Below are 21,469 nucleotides of genomic sequence, written 5' to 3' on the forward strand. Positions count from 1 at the left end.
CTCGATCGCTGGCGCGCGCGCGCTCTCACTATCTGTTTCTCTCTCTATGTACAGTCCCCACGATTTTTTTCCTCCTCGTTTCGCTCGTCGCCTTTTCCTCCCCGTAGCCGCAGTTTCCTATGTATAATATGTATATATGCGTACCACCCGCCCGTTAATTTAAAACGTGTTTCACATAATTTTTGTCACGTTTTTGGAATATATATACATAAAGGTGTACTGCATTTACACACAAAACTATATATATATAGACCTCCCGAGCTTTTATTTTTGTCACGACCCGCAACTGCAGCAGTATATATATATACATATTCTCCGTCCCTTGTATGGCAGCGGCGGCGGGCATCTACCACCCTGCCGCCGCCGTACAACATTATTAACTATCGCGGCCGGTTGATTTATCGGTCAAGTTTAATTGGATTTTGAGTGGATGGCGGTGGCGGGTACCAGAGACACGAGAGAGAGGGAGATAGATAGATAGATAGAGAGAGAGAGCAACCACGCGCTTGCGTAAGTCACCCGCAAGTGCGTCGGCGGTGGGTGGTTTACCGGGACCCGGCCGATAAGGCGCACCTCGCCCGCCCCTCAGCTCGGCGCGCATTATTCGTTTTGCCAAAAACTCGTTTACGAGGTGTGAATAAATCAACTGGAATTATTGCGCCGGATTCGTATATTTAGATTTGCCAACGCGTATAAATTATATATATATGTCAAACGTACTTACGCCGGTCGGCTTTTTTCCCCCCCCGCTCGATTCTGTATTTTTGCGTAGCGGTGGCCATATGACTGTATAATATATGTTCAATCACATAATCACATCGCAAAATAGTTATTTTTGGATAAATCCGCTATAAAGGCTTATTATTATACTGTACGTCGTTGTATATCACTGCAGAGACAATTTAAAGCTACAAAAAAAAAAAATTATTTCTGTGAATAAATTTTATTATTATTTTTTTTTTTGTTGTTGTTTACCATTCGTAGTTAAATTGATAACATGCGCAGTGCGCTCACTATATTGCACATAGGTGTGAGTCTGAGTGAATTAGCGCGAGCGTTCGACCCATAGTTCGGGGCGTCTGAGAAGTTTACTTAAAAGTTTCCAAGCTGCACGGTTCAAATACTCCGAAACGCACACGTACAAATAATATAGCCATATCTGAAAGTAGGTGTGTATACATATACAGTTTTTTCCCTCCCGCAAATCCAGTGATGACCTTTGGATAAAAGTACCTACTCTAATTCAATTCCAAGAAACTGCCTGGCAGTGTTCATGTAACTTAGAACCCCTTCGATCCGTCTAGTTGATTCCGTATATATACATGTACTCGCTTAAGCGTACTCACTGCGTGCAGTTGTAATATCCTCCCTAAATAATAATTAAATTAACTTTCTAAACGACCGCAAACGAGATTAGAGTGCTGCTTTTTTTCAACAACGCGTAAATTACTTTAAACCATCGTTTTCTTGTTTAACTTCTATTCCTGTAAAACATAATATTATGATTATAACTATTATATTAATGTATAAGTTGCACATTTATAAATTTTTATTTAACAAATTAATAAATTTTCTTACCAATTATATATACCTACTTTAATCATCATATTATATACTATTACCTACACCAAAATTAATTTAAAGTACATATTCCATTTTATTTTTATTTTTGCAAATTCACTATGGCAATTATTAGGTAGCCGATGTGTATTAATTTACATTAATATCAAAATTAAACAATTTTATTAACTGGACAAAATGAATCTCTAAATGTACAAATAGTATCATAAATCATAATGAATGTAATGATCTAAATGATTGAAAAAATAAATGATAGGAGAAATCACAATATCTAATATAGAGTGAAAGCGTGTATAAGATGAATAGTATATAGGATGAAATCTTAAATTTAAATACATATCAATAGTAAGAAGAGTTAAGGATTACAATATTTTCAATTTAGTCTTTATTTGGTAAACAAGAATATTATATTGTATAGGTGTTAGTTATTGATTATAAGTTTTAAATTTGAAACGAAAATATTTTTTCATTTGAAAAAAGCTGTAGAGAAGTTAATAAGACGTTCATAATATAGCTATTATTATTATTACCTATATGATATATCGTTATTAAAATATTCCGTGACCGTCGTTTATTGTGGGTGTATAATTCGAACGATTTTCGATTGAATAGAAATAACGCGGTCGTCTATACACATTGACATTATATTTTATCATGTACTTATGTTTATATATATATACATCAAACTTTATTAAACACGGCTGTGCGATGAAACCACACGTAGTTCGTTTTCGATATACGACTTATATTAAGATTTAGCTGCGTGACATAATACCATTACTCCTTTATTCTGGATTAATGTATAATAGTATTATATTATACCTATGCGTGTACCGTCAATGCCTATATTATAATACCTATAATGGGAAAAGCGTATATAAAGCGTACCTATGAGAAAATTGTATGTGTAGTTGTGCGCGTGCGTAATGAAAAAAGCGCGCAACGTAGAACTTTTTTTTTGTATTTTTATACATAATTTAGTGCTACATAAGAATATATAATATATATTATCAAAAAAAGATTTGCAAAACGAAATAAGTGAATTTCTCGCGTCCAAGTATAATATGATAATTGAGACAATAGTTTTATATATTATTATATTAATATACCATTCGCGCCTTGAACCCGCCTATTTCATCTTCATACTTCTGTAAATGTGTGTGTGTATACACGCGAGAGAAGAGTACTTTTTTAGAGAGGGATAGGGTTGAGCTACCGCTCCGGAGTGTCACGAAACAGCGGCAGTGGCGACAATGTGTACTGGAGAGTACCCTTCCTTCTACGTACACATAATATACTATATCGGTTCGTGTACCTATATAACATAACCTTTGCCCCCGTCGGTCGTGCTACGATTTCGCCACTTGACATTTTCGTCCCGGAACAATAACGTTATTGTCTCGTTTCCTACCAATGTACCTTACTATATTATTCTGTATGATAATAAGTGTACAATATTTCTTACATGATACGCTCGACGTTTCCCTATATTATACAGATATCTACGTATTAATACACATAATATAAACATCACCGCAATCCACCACAGCATATAGCGTATATAATATTATAATATTTGTCATCGTAACTCGCATTTTTAAAACAAAACTCTGCGTCGTATAGATTTTCTAACAAAATTTTAAATAAAAGAAAAACAATTATTTTGGAACGAGAATTAGAATAATAAGCGTATATAATATATATAATATGTACGAGTATATAAGCACAACGACTTAATTTTCGTAAAGTATTACAGTTGGGGTGGTAATAACGATAAAGTCCAATGGAGTGTACATCATGTGTATATTCCTATACAGTACTTACCAAATATTAATATGTCGGCGTGCTTTAAAAAAATAACATAATTTTTTATATGCTGAAAATCATAAATTATACTCGAATGAAAATAACTGCGCAACACACATAATAGGTAATACATTTAAAACATAAATACAAACGATAAAGCGTAAGAGCACATTAAACATTATTACCTACTCTTGTTATTTGAGTTGCGTTTTTGCAAATAATATTGTATTATAACATATTATAATCATTAATCAGTACTAGTGTACTATTCGCACGCACAATATACTAATTAGTAATTATTCTTGAAACCAAATTATTATTAAAAATGGTCTTGTAAAATAGTGACTGCTTCTGTAATTACGCACAATTAATAATTTTCGTAGTACATTGCTACTTAATAATATAGTATAATAAATCATTACAATCATGCGAACGCAGAAATATATATATACAATATACATATATACAATGTTTTAACTCTTAACCCCTTTGCTTCGACACTCGTGTCGCACCAGATTAAGTTTCGTGTATATAATAACGTCTTATTGTTGCCGGACAACTCCCCTCGGTGGCTTAGAAAGCCCAAATGACGCAAAGATACGATTCGCTAATAACAAGGATTCAGTCTCGGAGTGTGCGGCGATGATCCCCCGGTTCTGCAGACGCCTCGCTATTTAATATGCAAGTCTTTCATAGTTTATTGCCATCAGATATAACCAATTTGCTTATTATAATTTTCATAAATAAATTACGACGAGGTTGTGCACCACAACTCGCCCCGGTGCATAAATCGACGACCGGCGAGCCTCGATCTTAAATTAGACTTAAAATAGCAACAAAAAAAAAAAAATAAAAACAAATTATACAAATTTTAGGGGAAGAGGGAGTATGAATAATGTTATTATTCAATAGAGAACCCAACGCCCACACATCATATACAATGTTGCATTGCTGCAAGACGACAAGTATTATGTATCTAAGGACTAAGACGAATTGCAAATAATAAATAGTATTATAATATTATAATGTCACGACATTAAATTCTGGAAAAATATGTATTATATATTTTATTTTCAAAGATTTTTATTTTCACCTAAATTACCTATAGTCGTACATATAAAGATAATATGTATTTATGTATACCTACTTTAAATCCTAATTTATGGGATTTTGATTCGGGACATACATAAATCGTCAACTGTGTCACCAAGTACAAAACTCTAGTTCGGGTTAACATGCGCAACGCATAGGCCATATATAACCTATACCTACAAACTACCTATATATATATTATATACCTATTATACGATGGTGTAAATGAGATATCTCTAGAGGCGTTCATTAAACCGGTGAACGCGGCCATGCAATCGGTAAATACATTTTATCCGCCACCACTACAACCAGCAGTTTTTACAATAATATATAATTATATATGCATTAATGTGCTAAATGCGAATCGCTGTGAATTAGTGCGAGAACGGCGTAGTATATATAATATATATTATATTATAGCTTCCAGATTCTGTCACATAAATATTCCGGCGAGTAAAAAAACGAATTTACATTTTTTTCCTTTCCCTGTCATCCGCGATCGAACGCCTCATTATATTATAATTATTATGATTACATTTTTTATTTTATCTACATCGGATATTTCTATGTTTATTTCGCCACATTCCTATGTATATAGGTATATGTATTCATATTTTGAACAATTATTAATACACATAATACATATTACTATATACAAAGGAGATATTATATCATAACAATTTAATAATACATATAGTATTATAAATTTATAACTACAATATTATGCGGAGTCCGGGAGTAATAAAAAAAGTTAAAGCTCGTACTGTAAGCCTATATTATTATTTTGTCATTAAATCAGGGTTTCTCTTATTTATTCCTTCCACAGTTCCACCACTTATCAACTTACCGAACTAAACTCCGCAAAGATATTCCAACGAGAATGTATTAATATATTTTTAAATTTCACATTATAGTCTATAAGCTCTAAACACCTGCAGTGGCATGTTTTTATTATAATATCACTCGGGAAACTACCGTATACGTCGTTTTCAGGCCACTACGAGCCTGCACCACTCCCTGAAATTGTCTGCGAAATTTACTCTGCACACGCCAATTGAAACTGAAAAAAAGATTCCCTAATAAACAGTCGAGTATTAGACGCTCGCGTGTCATTTTCCGCCCTACAATCGAAGTAGGGCTGACAAAACCCACAGTTTTTCGCGTTTTATTTTTTCAGCAGTTATTTAAACACCATTCCGGTGTTTAAGCAGCTTTCCGGCAATGCTCGCAATACACATAATAATATATCATTAATACCTTTTGTACGTTTTGTATTATACGCTCGACGGCGGTGCCGTGGCGACGACGGGTTGTACGGCAGCGTCTTGTCGTCGTCGTCGTCGGGTTAGCTGGCAGCGTCTAGTCGTCGTCGTCGTCGTAGTTGTCGTACCTATGCGGCAGGACCGGTTTCCCTTCGGTCGCCGCACACCGTCGCCGAGACGACGCTTATAATAATATGATAAACTGTTTTATAACATGGCGACGGTCGTAAAACTAGTTTTTCCAAAGGCATACACACACGCACAGCCTCCGACTCACGGCGAATCTCCGCCGCTCTCCTCCGACTTCTTCCCGCTATAGGTATAATACATCATATAATATTATTTTATATATACGCAAAACGTTTTATCCCGAGTACATGATATATACGTTTTATATATTATGTAGGTATATAATATTATAAGCGTGTTTTGCGAGTGTTTTGACTTACGGTTTAAGATCAGATTATTATTATTATTATTTTTTTTTTTTTTTTGGATTAATTACGATTTTTGTTCACATAATATAAGCGCGCGCCGATTATACATACGTTTGCATAATTAGGCGGTATAATATTATTTTAAAATTTAAATTATAAAATATTGTTCGACAATGCGCTCATTAAATATACTAACGTAGGTATGCACTATATGAATATATTATTTAGATACCTACATTAATATTTCATATGTACGTATATAAAGCGTAAACCGAATTATCGCGTAATAATAATTATACCTGCTATTATATTTTGGCCCGTGTGATATTGTCTTGTACATAACTTGCGAAATAATTTTGATTTTAAACAGAATTAGCTGGTATACTACGCACATGTGCATAAATATATAATTTGCCAAATTTTAAGACGGAAACTCGCTCGTCAATTAAAATAATAATTTATACTAATAAGTACTAATATAGCAGCGAAGTGGTGTATATATAGTTAAAATGTACAATTACTTTTTTAAAGTACTATGTACAGGCTGTGTCCTCGGTATCAAAATATTATGTATATTGTATACCTACGATATCATTAAAAATATTGCGTGCCTATATTATTATGCGGTATTTAAAGAGTCGTTCGCGGAGAGTGGTTAAAATTACGATTTTCGCTTTTTGAGTTCAACAGTATATACATTAATACGAGGGATACGTCTCTTATATGTATTATATTTTCATTTTATATTTTAATATACGGTCGAAAGGCGTGCGTATAAACGTTCGCACAAAGTTTTGAAACTAATTAAAGTTTCCCGTTGTATAACACAAGTTTTTTATGTTACATTAATCGGGCCGTGTTTTACTGAAATTATTAATTTTCTGGAAAATCAAATTTTCTTCGTTATAGTAATATTAATAAAAGAAACATGTTTTTTTAAGTTAAAGTCTTTATAGTTTTATGTGTTACGAAGCTCAAGAAAATGCCATAATAAACCACGAGTTTACTGGCATAAAAAAACATACACGTATACTATTATTGTAATATTATATTATAATATTATTCTATAAATACTTATACGTAATAATAATGTATGCTCTCGCGACACTTCTGGTTTTCGTGGTACGTGGGGATTTTTCAGGTCTCGTATGTGCATTGCAAATGCAAATATTATTATTCCAAAGCCATCCGGTAAACCCACTGTCGCGATATTTTATAATTTATCATAAACAATATTGATCATATTATTGTAATACATATTTAGGTAATCGAATTGTCACAAGTATGCATGTATAATAATATAGTGATGTTTCGCGGTTTATGTCCTCCACCCTTCAGCAGTTACCCAAGAGTTACAAAAATAAACAGCTTTAATAGATAGGCGCGTATCGTATTTTATTTAAATGCACCACCCGTCGAAACAAATGCGTAATTCACGTCACTCTGCCACCGCCACCTTTTCGCCGGAGAATTCGCCACCGTATTTACGTTCCGGAACGACAAACTTAAAAGTATAAGAAAAAATGTATATACTCGCATAAAAAAAGACCCACCTTCTCCGGTCGTAGAACGACACCTCGAATATCCGGTTTGTTTCTCTGATTCCACAACCCTCCGCCCTTATCGCAGTGGTCCGTTCATCACGTCTTATACCGCGTACATATATATAAGCCAGGCAGCGGGGTAATTTAATTCTTTTCCCCGGGGTCGCGCACTTCACCGCCAGCGCCGGATGCTGGGCACGGAACTGAAGGGGAGTCGCGTACATAAACCATCCCTCAAGCAGCGCGGGACCCCTTCGCCGAAATTCCTCCTCCGAATCGCGCGCGAATTGCAGCGAATATATATATATATATACCGTGCAGTATATATATTTCTTGGGTTGTCGCGAGAGCTGGAAATTTATGCCGTTACTTTAATTGGTTCGGGAGCACAATGTCTGGCCGATTTCCCCGGTCTACTCAGCTAGCTGCTCGTCCTCCCCGGTCGTCGTCGCAGGCCCTCTATGCACTCATTCTTTATACACGTACTCACACACTAACACACACACACACACATACACACGTGACTCCGGCATCCAATTTGTTGGTATAAAACGTATTTATATACTTGTGCATGTGTGTGTGTGTGTGTGCGTAAGCTGCCAGAAGTCTGAATAATAATACACCGCCGCCGGTGAGCTAAACCCCTCTTGGCCGTAAATCAACCCTGTGTATATTGTTGTACGAGTTATTTTATTTAGATCGTGTGTGTATATATACACCAACACACTCACCTTCTATTCTCGAGTATATATACATTTCGTTTCTGCTCGCGTTCAATTATGCAAATTCTCAGCTCATATCGCGAATATTATATACATATATAATACATATATAAGGCACACGCTGCAACTTACCCTTCGGTACCTATATAATAACATTACATCTTATCCATATATATATATTCGCTTGAAGCGCCCGTGGCATTTGTATTTTACCTACATGGCTGCATTTTGTACACGCGAAGTCGATATATCATTATTATATGTTTTGTACGACAGACGTTCGATAAATGTAAGAGTAAACGAAGATCTTTTATATATATATTATTAAATATAATAGGGTTTACCGCGTGGTGCGTACGCAACAGATAGCCATTTCTTTGAATCTCTACTGTTAGCTCGCTGCCGACTTGACCGAGTTCCAAGAGAACCGGAGGGAGCGTTTACGATCAGAAAATCCGATTTTCAACAAGGTAAAGAGATATTCACCCTAAATCAGACGTCTTGCGCTCCCCGTTGCATGCATATAATAAAATTCCGTACACATATTATGTACGTATATATTTTTGTATATCCCAGTAGGAGTGTACACTGTTCGGGTTATTTTTTCCATCTTTCGCTGCGTATGTTATACATTATAATATGTATAATATAATATATATATATATATATATATATAATGACATCGTAAACGTGTTTGTTCGGCCGAAGGATTCCCGCTGCAACGGTCTCGAGGACAATGTATAATAATGTAGACCCACCGTCACGAATAAAATATACCGTTATGCAGACGATAATGTTTAGGACATCATATCATTATTATTATATCCTTTTTCTCGCTTTTATTCTGTTTAGATATAATTCAATAACGCTTAATGTACAGGTGTTACTTGCGTCGTATATTATATTATATACCTACCAATACATAAATAGAGTAATAATACCTAAAATAATATAATAATGTTTTCATCGCCAAACGGCGGTCTTATAGTAATGTTTATATTATAATATACCTGTATACAGGCGTATATACCTGTTTGTTGTAAATAATCTAAGCGCGTTTAATAAGACATCCAATCGTTCGACACCCAATATACATAGATATAGAAGGCGGTGAACGGGCGTGTATATTATAATAACAATATTATTATTATTTTTTATTACGACCGCAAATGAATACATTAATATGATTTAAACGCCCGAGCGCAGAATATAATATGTAGCTATATTATCTTATACATACCGCGCGTAGGCGCTCTTCCTTCGTTTATATACATCATCCCGACCTGTAGCAGCGCGGCGTGGAATACAAAAAAAATATTATATTTTCCCTTTCTCTCTTCTGCCATGGTCAAGACGAGATTGGTTCTGCAATATCTCTCTCTATATATTATACAGCTACCACAGCACCGCGATCAAACAGGGTTGACGATAGTCACAAATATACGTATGTATGCGATTTATACCTACTTGAAATCAGTTTATCGAAATAATTATTTTATACTATTACCACTATCGTTATAGTTATACAAGCGTGCCCTTTATACCCATATGTACAGATATAATAAATTCGGCTGGAGACATCTGCAGTACCAATAGGTACAGATAAATGTAAGGACACAATCCGCAATCATTGGTAATAATACGTGGTCTACAAATGTATCCAATCGTTTTACCGGCCAGACGTAAATCTGTATTACACACATACATACATATATATTTATATATACGTACGCGTTTGTGTGTATATGTATTTAACGCGCGTCCAATTAACAAAAAAGACCACCGTTGGTAAAAGTTTCTTAAGTGTTATTATTGTACCGCTTCCCTCAGAGAGACGTGGAATCACCTACGCGTGGAATAAGTATAATATATATACTTTGTACTTACTATACGTATATACACTAACCGAAAACTTATAACACGACTGATCACGAGCCGGACGACGTCAGTTCGTATGTATGGGGGACCGCTGACCAAATTTATCGACGGTTGCGGCCGAAAAGGTAAAATCTCGCGGCACACGCCACTGTATACGCGCGTTTACGTACCTACGCACACGCACACACACACACACATATACCGACGTAGGGTTCTTAATCGGATTATTTACCATTATACCTATAGGACTTTTATAGCGCGTGCGAATTAAACGGAAGGCGTCTCTCCCCGGCTATACTCACTCCTCGCTCCTCCCCCCACAAACGCCGCCGCCGTCTTCTATAATCTTTGTTAATCGCGTCCACTGCCGCCGTCGTCCAATAAATATAGGTATATATATATTTAAGTATAAATGGGTTCATCCCACTTACGCTGTACGCACACACACACTAACGCGTTTGTCCACAAATTCAATTATTTGCTTTAGCTCGTGGAACGTGTCCAAATGGCAAGATTTTTCGTCGTTCCTATATATTTTTCTCTATTTCCCGTGTACGTAACGTTCCGCAGAATCACCTAATCCAGGTGACTAGTTTAGAATCCCTCCGTCGCCGCCCTAAAAATATACATAAAGTTGGTTTATTTCCAAAAAAATGATTACTAAGACAATATAACATATACCTACGTTTATATACGTTTAAACGCGCAGCGCACAAGTCACACGAATTAAAAATTCCTAGCCCGTGGAGAGTGTATCGTGTGGCCATTATTACCAAGACTCGATTTTTATTTTCGGACGCCTCGTGACGTCACGAGTCCCCAACATGGCCGTAACTCACCGGTCCGACGTCGTAAATCAATCGCACGACATGGCCGCCCGCCCGCGTTCACACCGCCACCAAGAGTCGTCGAATAGGTATATCCAATTGGCGCAGAATCCCCACTGATAGTATGTATATGTGTTGTGTGATCGCCATTAGTGGTGCACCATGCAGCCCGCTGCATACGATCAGCATGTATATACAGATACTTGCAGGTTTTTCTTCCTTCGAAGTTGCGTTGTTCCTTCATCACGGTTATCACATATCGCTATGATATAATGTGTACCTGTAAAAATTCATGTAATATTTAGGACATTTAAAAAAAAATAACCGGAGGTTAATCTCAATCCGCAGAAGGAGATCGTTCCGAAGCATTATAAAAACGTATTAAAAACAAATTAATGTACGAAAATACATGTGCTTGTGTCTATGCAGTGAATATAATATAGAATAGAAAAACTATATGTAAGCTCAAGTCTCTGCAGTAATAAGCATGTTTTGTTTCGCTATTAGGTATATTATCTCACTGCAGATTTCTGAATACATATAGATAGTAAATACCTACTACACTTTTCATGATAATCATCATTATATTATATCCTTGCACCAATAATATAGTCAATAGGTAACGAATCTGAAACGAGACGTGTCAGAAAATTAAATACATATATCGAATCCAAAGTTTATTTATATCATACATAAACCTGTTTTTTTTCATATGAAAACCGTGGTAAGACTTCAGTGATCGTTACGATATACAACCGTGTCAAATATATATATATATATTATATAGACTTCGTTATTAAGTGTTTAATATTGATTTGTAATTATATTAATACGGCTGTGCATATTATATCGTTTATAATTTCATTTATAATTTACAAGATTGTGCACGATGATTTACGACGTAATCGTACGCTTCGCAGGGTGCGCACAATATGCACCTACATAAATAAAAAAATAATTTATTCGTAGACTGATTGTAAAAAATATTATGTTACCATGATAATATTATTACATTATACGAATGAACACGAATAATTAATTTTTTTATATACATATACTCGTATATAATATCGTGTATACCTACTGGCGTGCGAGGTTGTGATGCCAAAGATTGATCCTTTACGTAATATAAAATATTTACCGTGTAGGTACCTAACATAAATGTGATAAAAATATTTACTACTCTAAACGTCCCATAAATTATCTATAGAATATTGCAATTTACCATAATAGACTCGACGGTTAAAATCTTTATTGACAATCATATACCTACGTGTCTATATCAAACCATTAAAGATGATTATTAAATTAACTCAATAATTTAAACACAGAAAATGAATAGATATAATAAATTTACTACATTGCAATAAATATCTACTGAATAATTAATCAACACATTCACATTCTCATACACGAAATTCAATCATCTCGTTACAACTCTATTAAGGCGCAGGTCACAATTATATTATATTATAATATATTTTATATGCAAATAACATATGTTTTAATACATGCACGAATGTTTTTAAGACTACATCACAGTGTGATGTGAATAATACAATCGTACCTATTCCATCCACATTATAAGTTATCGTAATAATAAATACATTTAATCTTCATTTAATGAAACAATTGTTTAATGTCTTTCGTTTTCTGTTTCAGGCGCAAACGGACTCAGACGCCGTGGTAGACAGACGTACACCAGATACCAGACCCTCGAGCTGGAAAAAGAGTTCCACACCAACCACTACCTGACACGCCGACGGCGGATAGAGATGGCGCATGCGCTATGTCTCACCGAAAGACAGATAAAGATATGGTTCCAAAACAGGCGAATGAAGCTGAAAAAAGAGATACAAGCTATCAAAGAGCTTAACGAGCAGGAGAAACAGGCGCAGGCGCAGAAGGCCGCCGTGCTGGCAGCCGCTCAGGCCGCCGGTGATCGCTAAAAGAAAAACGGATAACACTTTTTTTTTTTAAAAAAAAAAAAACAACCACCCCCGACCTATTATATACGAGTTATCATTAATTTTCCTTATCGTTTTATTATTTTTATTTTATTTTTTACCCCCTTCGTCGCCATATATTTTTAACGTTTTTATTTCTGTACATAAATTTGTAATTTTCGTTTTTTTTTACCCATGCAACTTTATATTATTATTATATTATATTGTATTGTCGCGCGCGCGACCATCGTGTTTGTTTCTAGTTGTGTTCATATATAATTTTGTATATATTATCCCCTTTATATTATATTATATTATAAAAATAATGTATTCATAAGGATTATGTCGCTTTTTTCATTATATATATAATAAATATATATATATATATATACATATATAAATATTTTAAACATAATACAGTAAATGTAAATACGAAATCTATATACGTAATAAGTGTGATTAATCACCGACCCCCCCCCCCCCCCGAACCGCTCGTCGCCCAGAATCGTTCCAAAGAGAAACCGCGCGGCCGAGCTATATAGTCGTGTGACGCAAAAACGACCGGCGACGAAATCCGCATCTCGAAAAGAAGACGTCATCCGTCGCCGCCATCGCCGAGACAAGACCTGCACTGCTGTTACCGCTGCTGCTGCAGGATTGCCGGAATGCCACGCGCACACGCGCTCCTATCCTACGGATCGTGATCACCAGGTAAGAAAAAGACCGCATTTTTAAATACATTTTACAAACCATATAGATAGATATAGAAAACATACATATTATATAGATATAAGTTTAAGCGTGTATATACCTACCTCTCTACTATGGACATTATACAAAATATGTATAAATATTTTTTTCACCCCGGACCGCCATCGCCCGCGTCCGACTTCGTGACATTTCGAGAATTTCGTTCTTTTGTTTCAGCCAATGCTGCTGCACATGCTGCAGCGTTGTCGGAATAATTGATCAGTGACGGTCGGGCCCCCGGTACACGTGTGTGCGAGAGCGGCGACGATGGCGACGAAAAAAAATCGTCAGCCCGTCGCGACCTTATGGAGTCTTTGACTCGAGCGTTTCAATTTGTCCGGCCGGCACAAAAACTAGTCGCTATATTATATATTATACTATACAGACGTCCCATTCGCCCGAGGGTCTCCCGTGTTATTATATTATTACTATTATTTATTTATTTTTTTTTTTTTTTAAGTAAACCAGAAACACCAAATTTGGTACCGTCCTTGTCGGTATTTAGACGTGTATAATTTTTTTCTTCTATACTATACTGCATAATATGTTATTATGTATTATTTCATGTTTTCGGCGACCATATATAATATAATATATATTATCATCGATTTAGTGCGCTACAGAAAAATAAACGCGAGCTATATACTTAATATCATGCTGCAAACATTATTATACATCGTAGGAAAATCGCTCTAAATATTACCACCTATGAAATTCAACGTAATATATTCGATCGAAACCATAAAGATATTAATATGACAGTGCGAAGAATACCGTCGTGAAATATTTTTTTATGTATTATCTGTATATAATATTATTACAAAATAGAGTGAATAAAAATATTAACGTGATTAATAAGTACACGTGTCCATTTGTTTTTTGAAAATTAATAAAAAAAAAAATTCGATAATCGTAGGTTGAAAAACGATATATTATTATCGAATAAAAGTAATATTATATCATATTTTGACGTATTATAATATATTGCAGGACACATTTGTGTGTCATACTCATCACGCACGTAAATGTATCTCTATAACAGACGCGACACATAATAATATATTATCATAAACGAATACAAATGGAAAACGTGAGATCTATATTTCACAAAATTATTTAGGTGATAAAACATATTATATAATTTATTATTTACTATACAACGCCACAATAATAATATGATAACCACGACATCGCTTCGGTAGCCGCGGTTACAACAAGTTTTCGTCCAGTCTCGGGTTTTGATTTTTGCGATATATATTTTTTTTTTTTATACATCGGCGTTCGCCGAGTTTTTACGACCGTCCGGTGGTCACACACGATAATAAATGGCATACATATATATAGTGTACAGTCGTCGTTGTCGATGTATAGAAGCTCATATAATATAACACATAAAACGCCACCGGACAAATTATAGTATTTTATTATTTGTTCACGCATATTATATGCCGATTCGGTCTTATACGCCGGCGATAAACACGTTCCGTCAAACATGTTAATCAATATAATATATTATAATATCCGATTCTAATTGTATTCGATGTATATATAGCAGTATAGTATATTACGTTAAATAAACGATATCCTATATGCCGCTGGAGACACCGCATAAATATTATAACATATATTATAAAAGCCGTACCACCACCGTCACTACAGCACTGTTGACTGGATATAATATGCGTATTTACATACTCGCGTATATATAGTTTCGAAATGACTTCATTCAGAAGCTATCGGATCGTAAAAAAAAAAAAAAAAATCGAAAAATACACACACAAACACACTGCAATTGTCGTGTACTCGAGAGTTATGCCGCCGGGACATGTTATAAGCGCGTACATGATATAATGCTCTCTCTCTCTCTCTCTCTCTTCCCAGCTATATATTATTTCTCTCGTTCTGTCTCCGTCATCGTTCTATCTCTCTACTTTTCTCTCTCTCTCTCTTTTTACCATTGTGTGTGCCCTTGCGAATGTGACCCTTGTACGCTCGAGTATATACGGCAGAATGCCGTTTTGTATAATATGTTATGTTATACGTGCGGCTACGATGCGCTCCGAGGAAAAAACGCGAAAAAAAACATTATAACAATATATACCAGCCGAATCACCATCGTATTATGCTATATATATATATATAAGCGGTGTGTAAAAGAACGAATGACTGTGTGTTTATTTAATTTTCGTAAATTTTTTTGGCTCGCGTACGTTTTACAGAGATCGGTCGGCGCGTTCGAAGAAAAAAAGTTTTATTTTTTTGTCAACGATTTGCTCTCTCGCAAGTCGCCGTTGTGGTAAAAAAAAACATAAAACTAATTGACCGTTTTACAGTAAAATGTGTACATTTGTAAATATTATACGCATTAAAGTAGGTTTACACCTAAGAGACAATATTTTTTTCTATTTTTTTGCACCCAAATCTTTTTAACGATAAAAATTATCAACAATTATCATAAACCGCTGTATTATTAAAACGTTTATAGAATTACTATTTTAATATCAAAACCTTGAATAGATATAATAATTGATAGAATAATTGTATACTTTGATAAGCACACATTTTACCAATGATAATTTATCTTATATTTGTGACTTATTACATTTGTCTGCAGTATATACTTGACAATATTTAAGTACCTGATAGTATCTACCTATTTTAAAGGCGTTTGAATTATAGCGTTTGAAGTTTAAATTATTCCATAAATCTACCGTTTAAAAATATTTTAATAACAATATTAACATAAGGGAACTGTGCGTTGCGGTACGGCCGACTTTTTCATACAATCAGCTCTCTACATAATTATAATAATATTTTTTATTGATTTATTTTGAGTATGTGCATGTTATATTATTTTTATTTTTAATTTTGTATAATATGATTTATTGTGTTTTTTTTTATTTTTTGTTTTTTACTAAAACCTAGTATGGCACCCTGTTTCAGGTCAAATCGATAACCGCACACACTCACACCACACATTCGTTCGTGAACGAGCACACCGAGACTCGGAAAAGTATTCCCTCTGTGTTGTAGATCAAAGAGATAATATTATTATTTATTTGTTTTTTTTTTTTTTTTTATATATAATTTTTTTTTATATATATGGTTTTGTTATAGGTTATTTTTTTAAGGAAAACATTAGTATATTTTGTTTTATTTTTAATTTTATTATTATTTTTGTACCCCTCGAATGATCCTCAATAAAAATAGACTATAATATATATATATATACATAGTATAAAGTATATACATATTATATAATACACATTTAATATACATGTAAAAATGTATATATAATATATATATACATAAGTATGTACTTACATTTAGCGCCAACGTGTAAAAATCTATTTAATAATAACTTTAATACATATATTATATATTATATTATATTGATAAAATTATTTGTAGCGAGTGTGTAATAATACGAAATTTAATAATAAATATAATTAATAATAATACCTATTTATTTTTCAATTTATTTTTTTTTTTGTGAAACCAAAATATATATAATATATTTACTGAAATATGTAATAATAATAATAATTTAAATATACCTACTGTTAGTGAATAAATAGAAATAAAAGATAAAAGTGAAATTCTATACTAAAAAAAAAACAAAGAATTGCGTTTTAATTTTTATTTTCTCCTTTTCACTTAATTATAAAACACTAAGAAAAAACACGTACCTCGTTATCGCCCCGCACGACGAAGTACAATAAAGTGCATGCGGAGACGATGATAATAATATATTATTATTATAAATATACAATTGCACACACGCGATGATGGCAGTAATATATGTATATGATATAGTGTTTTGGTAAATTTTCCGGTCTAAAGTTTTAAACGGCGGCCAATAAAAAAATCATAAAATTCGAGACAAGCCGTCATAAGGGGGGGAATGGTTATTTCTGTTGCACACACGACAACAGTGCATTGCGTATTTGACAAATACATTGCTGCCTATACGTTTTCAGTCCATAAAACAACATGTATATACACATTATACTTATATATTATGTGTGTTCATACATACGTCCCTCGTTGGAGTTAATTATCATCGGCATAAACGCGCGGGCGCGATGAGTCTCGTGAATTACTGTATATGTGTGTGTTTGCGTTTATACGAGATATATAATTGTAAGTCGTATATATATATATATGTATACATTTATACTCGATTGTTTATCGCGCATAATACATATGTGACGCACTTTGTTCGCGTGTACATCTCCATTTCATGCGCATATATGTACATATATGGCACCCCTAAAACGGAATTTATAGGTCTATGTACGGCGGCGGACGTATTTATTTTTATTTTTTTGTTTGTGCACCCCACACACTTGCGCATCGCATATTATATTGCAGTGTGCTACAAAACTGCAGCAGTAAATATAATACACACACACACATATATATATATATATATAACATTGCGACGGATTATAACGTTGTCGAGCTCGCGTTTTGTTTATCACGCCACCAGATTGGATCGAAGTTTTAAATTGCCTTACCCCAAAAAATAAATTTAAAAAAAATAAACGTCGACGCTCGATGTCTACACATACATACATTATATTATACGCATTGCTACGCTCGCGCTGCAGTATATAAAATAATATATAGCGTATAACTCTGTGATTGGATGCGACTGCGTTTATTATTGCCACTGCAGGCCGTCACGCGTTTTAAAAATATGCGATGTGAGTATATCCATCTCCATATATTATCGTGTGCTTAAAACCAATACGGATTAGGTGTTATAATACCCGTGTTTTTGTATAGTAGACCACAGCGATGCACAAACGTTGAATTAGAAAAACGATTGATTAGATTTCTGTGATTTAAAAAACACACACATGTATAAAATGTTCCTGTAGAAGCTACAACAGTGTCTAACTTATTTTTAACATAATGTCGATAGCATTGTGTATTATAATATACATCAATGATAATATAGAAATTTATCGAAACGGAACAATAAACGTGCGCAAAGAAATGTTAAGAAAAATCTCAGACGTTTATCCGCAAAGAGAGCAATTCTAGTAACTTATCGATTCGACCATACGATGATACTGTAGGTATAGTAGGTATAGATTATTCGATTGACATTATTTGAAATTTAGTGTACACAACTCTTTGTTATATTATATATATTATACATCATATATCGCTATACACAAATATGCCAAATATTTTTATTTCCACTCCATCTAACATACAAAATATCAATTTGAAAAATCTTTTAGTTTTAAAAAGTGTATAGAAATTACTAAAAATGTATTCACATTTTATAGTATACTGCTAATAAATAAGCTTAAGTACCTATATAGGTATATATAATATATATATTATATACCTTGATGAAAAAAATTATGTTTTTTTTGTGGTTGTTAAAATGACAACGTAAAATATATCACCCAAAAACATGACGACTAAAATGACTATAGGTATAATATATTATAAAGCCGACCGATTTTCTCGCTACTTGACATTTTAATTTTTAGGTATACTTTTTATTATCCAGAAAATGTCAACTGGAGCACGTTTTTTCGTTCGCACAAATGTCAAAAACTATCATATTATACAAGTAATAAAATCGACACAATAAAAACTGCGGTTATTACATGCATTTATGCAAAGTATAAACAAAACATATTTGTATGCCCATCGATTCGTTTCAATTACCTATATTATGTAGGCTAAAGTATAAAAAAAAATATTTATAATCGAAAGCACAATTTAATCAAATCGAGTAAATTTCGATAGCAATAATTATTATCATAAATATGTCTATTTAAATATATTATTTATACTCACTGATGGAAGCGATGGGTGTCATGTGGAATAAATATTGCTAGGTTGATGAGAAGTTACTGTGTTACAAAATGTAGATACCTTCAGCTGAGATTTAGTTTAAGAAATTACGTTGATCGAGATCGATTACATTTTTGTATAATTGACTTTCATACAGGTTTATTACGGTGTTTCCTAATTGCAGACAATGTAATACCTAAAAATATGACATAACAAAATTGCAAACACAAAATATATAAACATACTAATTGCGGAAAAGTTTCTAATCATTATTCTTAATACAACCTATAGACATTTGGTAATTTATAAATTATTCTATACTGTACGAAATTTAAAACGAGCAAATAAAAAAAAACTGTCGAAAACTAAATGATTCAATATTTAAGTGGTGAAATTAATAGATTAAGATTTATACAGGATATTTAAAAAAAAAAAAAAAAATACCTACCACAAAATCTATGATGACAAAATATTTTGAAAAAAAACATTTTGAGAATAGCGATTGTTCTTTTACATGACACAAACATTTTTTAACCCCGTCTACCATATTTTTTAGTTAAGTACTTGTCCAAATCCTTGAAAAAGTGGTGAAGGGAAATATTTGTGTCCGCAATTCGCATTGTTTTTATTAGCTGATGTTCGTGATCAATATTTTTTTTATAGCGAAACTAAGTTCACCGTGTATCATACAACTGATGGCAGCTGAATCAAACACGATTTGATGTGATTGAATAAAAAAATTAAAAATTGATACGATCCGACATACAGCTGATATCGATTACGCCGGAATCTCGATTAATTTATGGCTTGTACTGCATTGCATAACCAAAAGATTATAAGAAAAACAAAACTAAATAAATAAAAAAGAAAATGTGAAATGTATTAATAAAACAATTTATCTATAATACACGTCATATAATATATATATATATATATATGCATATAACAGAATGCTCGCAAAGTTCGTCGACGCGTAATCCCGCGGGAATTTTCAATGAAGCTTTTTTCGTCCCACGACGTTAATATAAATCGTAATTATACGCTTTTATATTAGTTTACTTACGCGCACGGTCGTCGACACTTGTCGGTGTGTTTATGTGTGTGTGTGTGTGATAGTATAGTGCTCTCCACTCGAGTTTCCGGTTCTTTTGCAGCGGCGGCAGCGTTTCCTTCCTTTTCCGACGACGGACCGATTTTATTAGTTCATACCGCCGCCGCCGCCGTAGTCTCCGCCACCATGTGACGCACGAACGTCGTTTCACTTACCAAACGAAATTAAAAAAATATACAACAACCGCTACGGTTTCCCTCAAAGTATCCAAAAAAAAAAAAAAAAAAATGAAGAGGAAAAAACAAAATAAATAACGAAGACGACGACGTTGCGGTTTTGACTATTATACGCTGAATATATATATTTACACACACACACACACACAACGATATTGGTGTGGCCTTCTGCGTAATGTCTTCGAGCGCCATATGGCGTGTGGCCCTAATATGATTCGACGTTCGGGGGGCGAGGGTTTCTATCTTATCCGACAAAGTTTCCTGCACCGCGGCAAGTGCGCTGCTGGCTGCTGCGTGAGTGTTTCGTCGCAATTTGTCCCCGCCGCGAATGGAAAAACGATTTGTGATATACGCATGTGTGTAATGTGTATATTATATAATATGTGTTTGTATACACACGCCATTATGACGTCGCCGTACTGCACGCGGGGCCCGATGGATTCGAATATTGAAACTTAACCGCATTTACGTGGATGCTGGCTGAAGTCGAGTGGTACGAGTATATAGGGCGAGA

At 34.0% G+C, this 21,469-nt stretch overlaps 1 protein-coding gene across 5 annotated transcripts in view; it reads left to right on the forward strand.

Annotated features, from left to right (window-relative positions):
* LOC126548977 (homeotic protein ultrabithorax-like) overlaps positions 1 to 21,469 on the forward strand; it is a 235,208-nt gene that overhangs the window by 111,015 nt on the left and 102,724 nt on the right. For 2 of the 5 annotated variants that reach the window (XM_050197179.1, XM_050197176.1), the window contains exons 2-3: positions 12,812 to 13,806; positions 16,789 to 20,472. In XM_050197179.1, the coding sequence (XP_050053136.1) occupies positions 12,812 to 13,098 (287 nt within the window). In that variant the 3' untranslated portion in view covers positions 13,099 to 13,806; positions 16,789 to 20,472. Of the gene's footprint in view, positions 1 to 12,811; positions 13,807 to 16,788; positions 20,473 to 21,469 lie in introns of those variants that run through there. The other 3 variants (XM_050197178.1, XM_050197177.1, XM_050197180.1) reach the window with 2 other exon arrangements.

The sequence above is a fragment of the Aphis gossypii genome, chromosome 1, assembly GCF_020184175.1.
Source record: "Aphis gossypii isolate Hap1 chromosome 1, ASM2018417v2, whole genome shotgun sequence".
Classification (NCBI taxonomy): domain Eukaryota; kingdom Metazoa; phylum Arthropoda; class Insecta; order Hemiptera; family Aphididae; genus Aphis; species Aphis gossypii.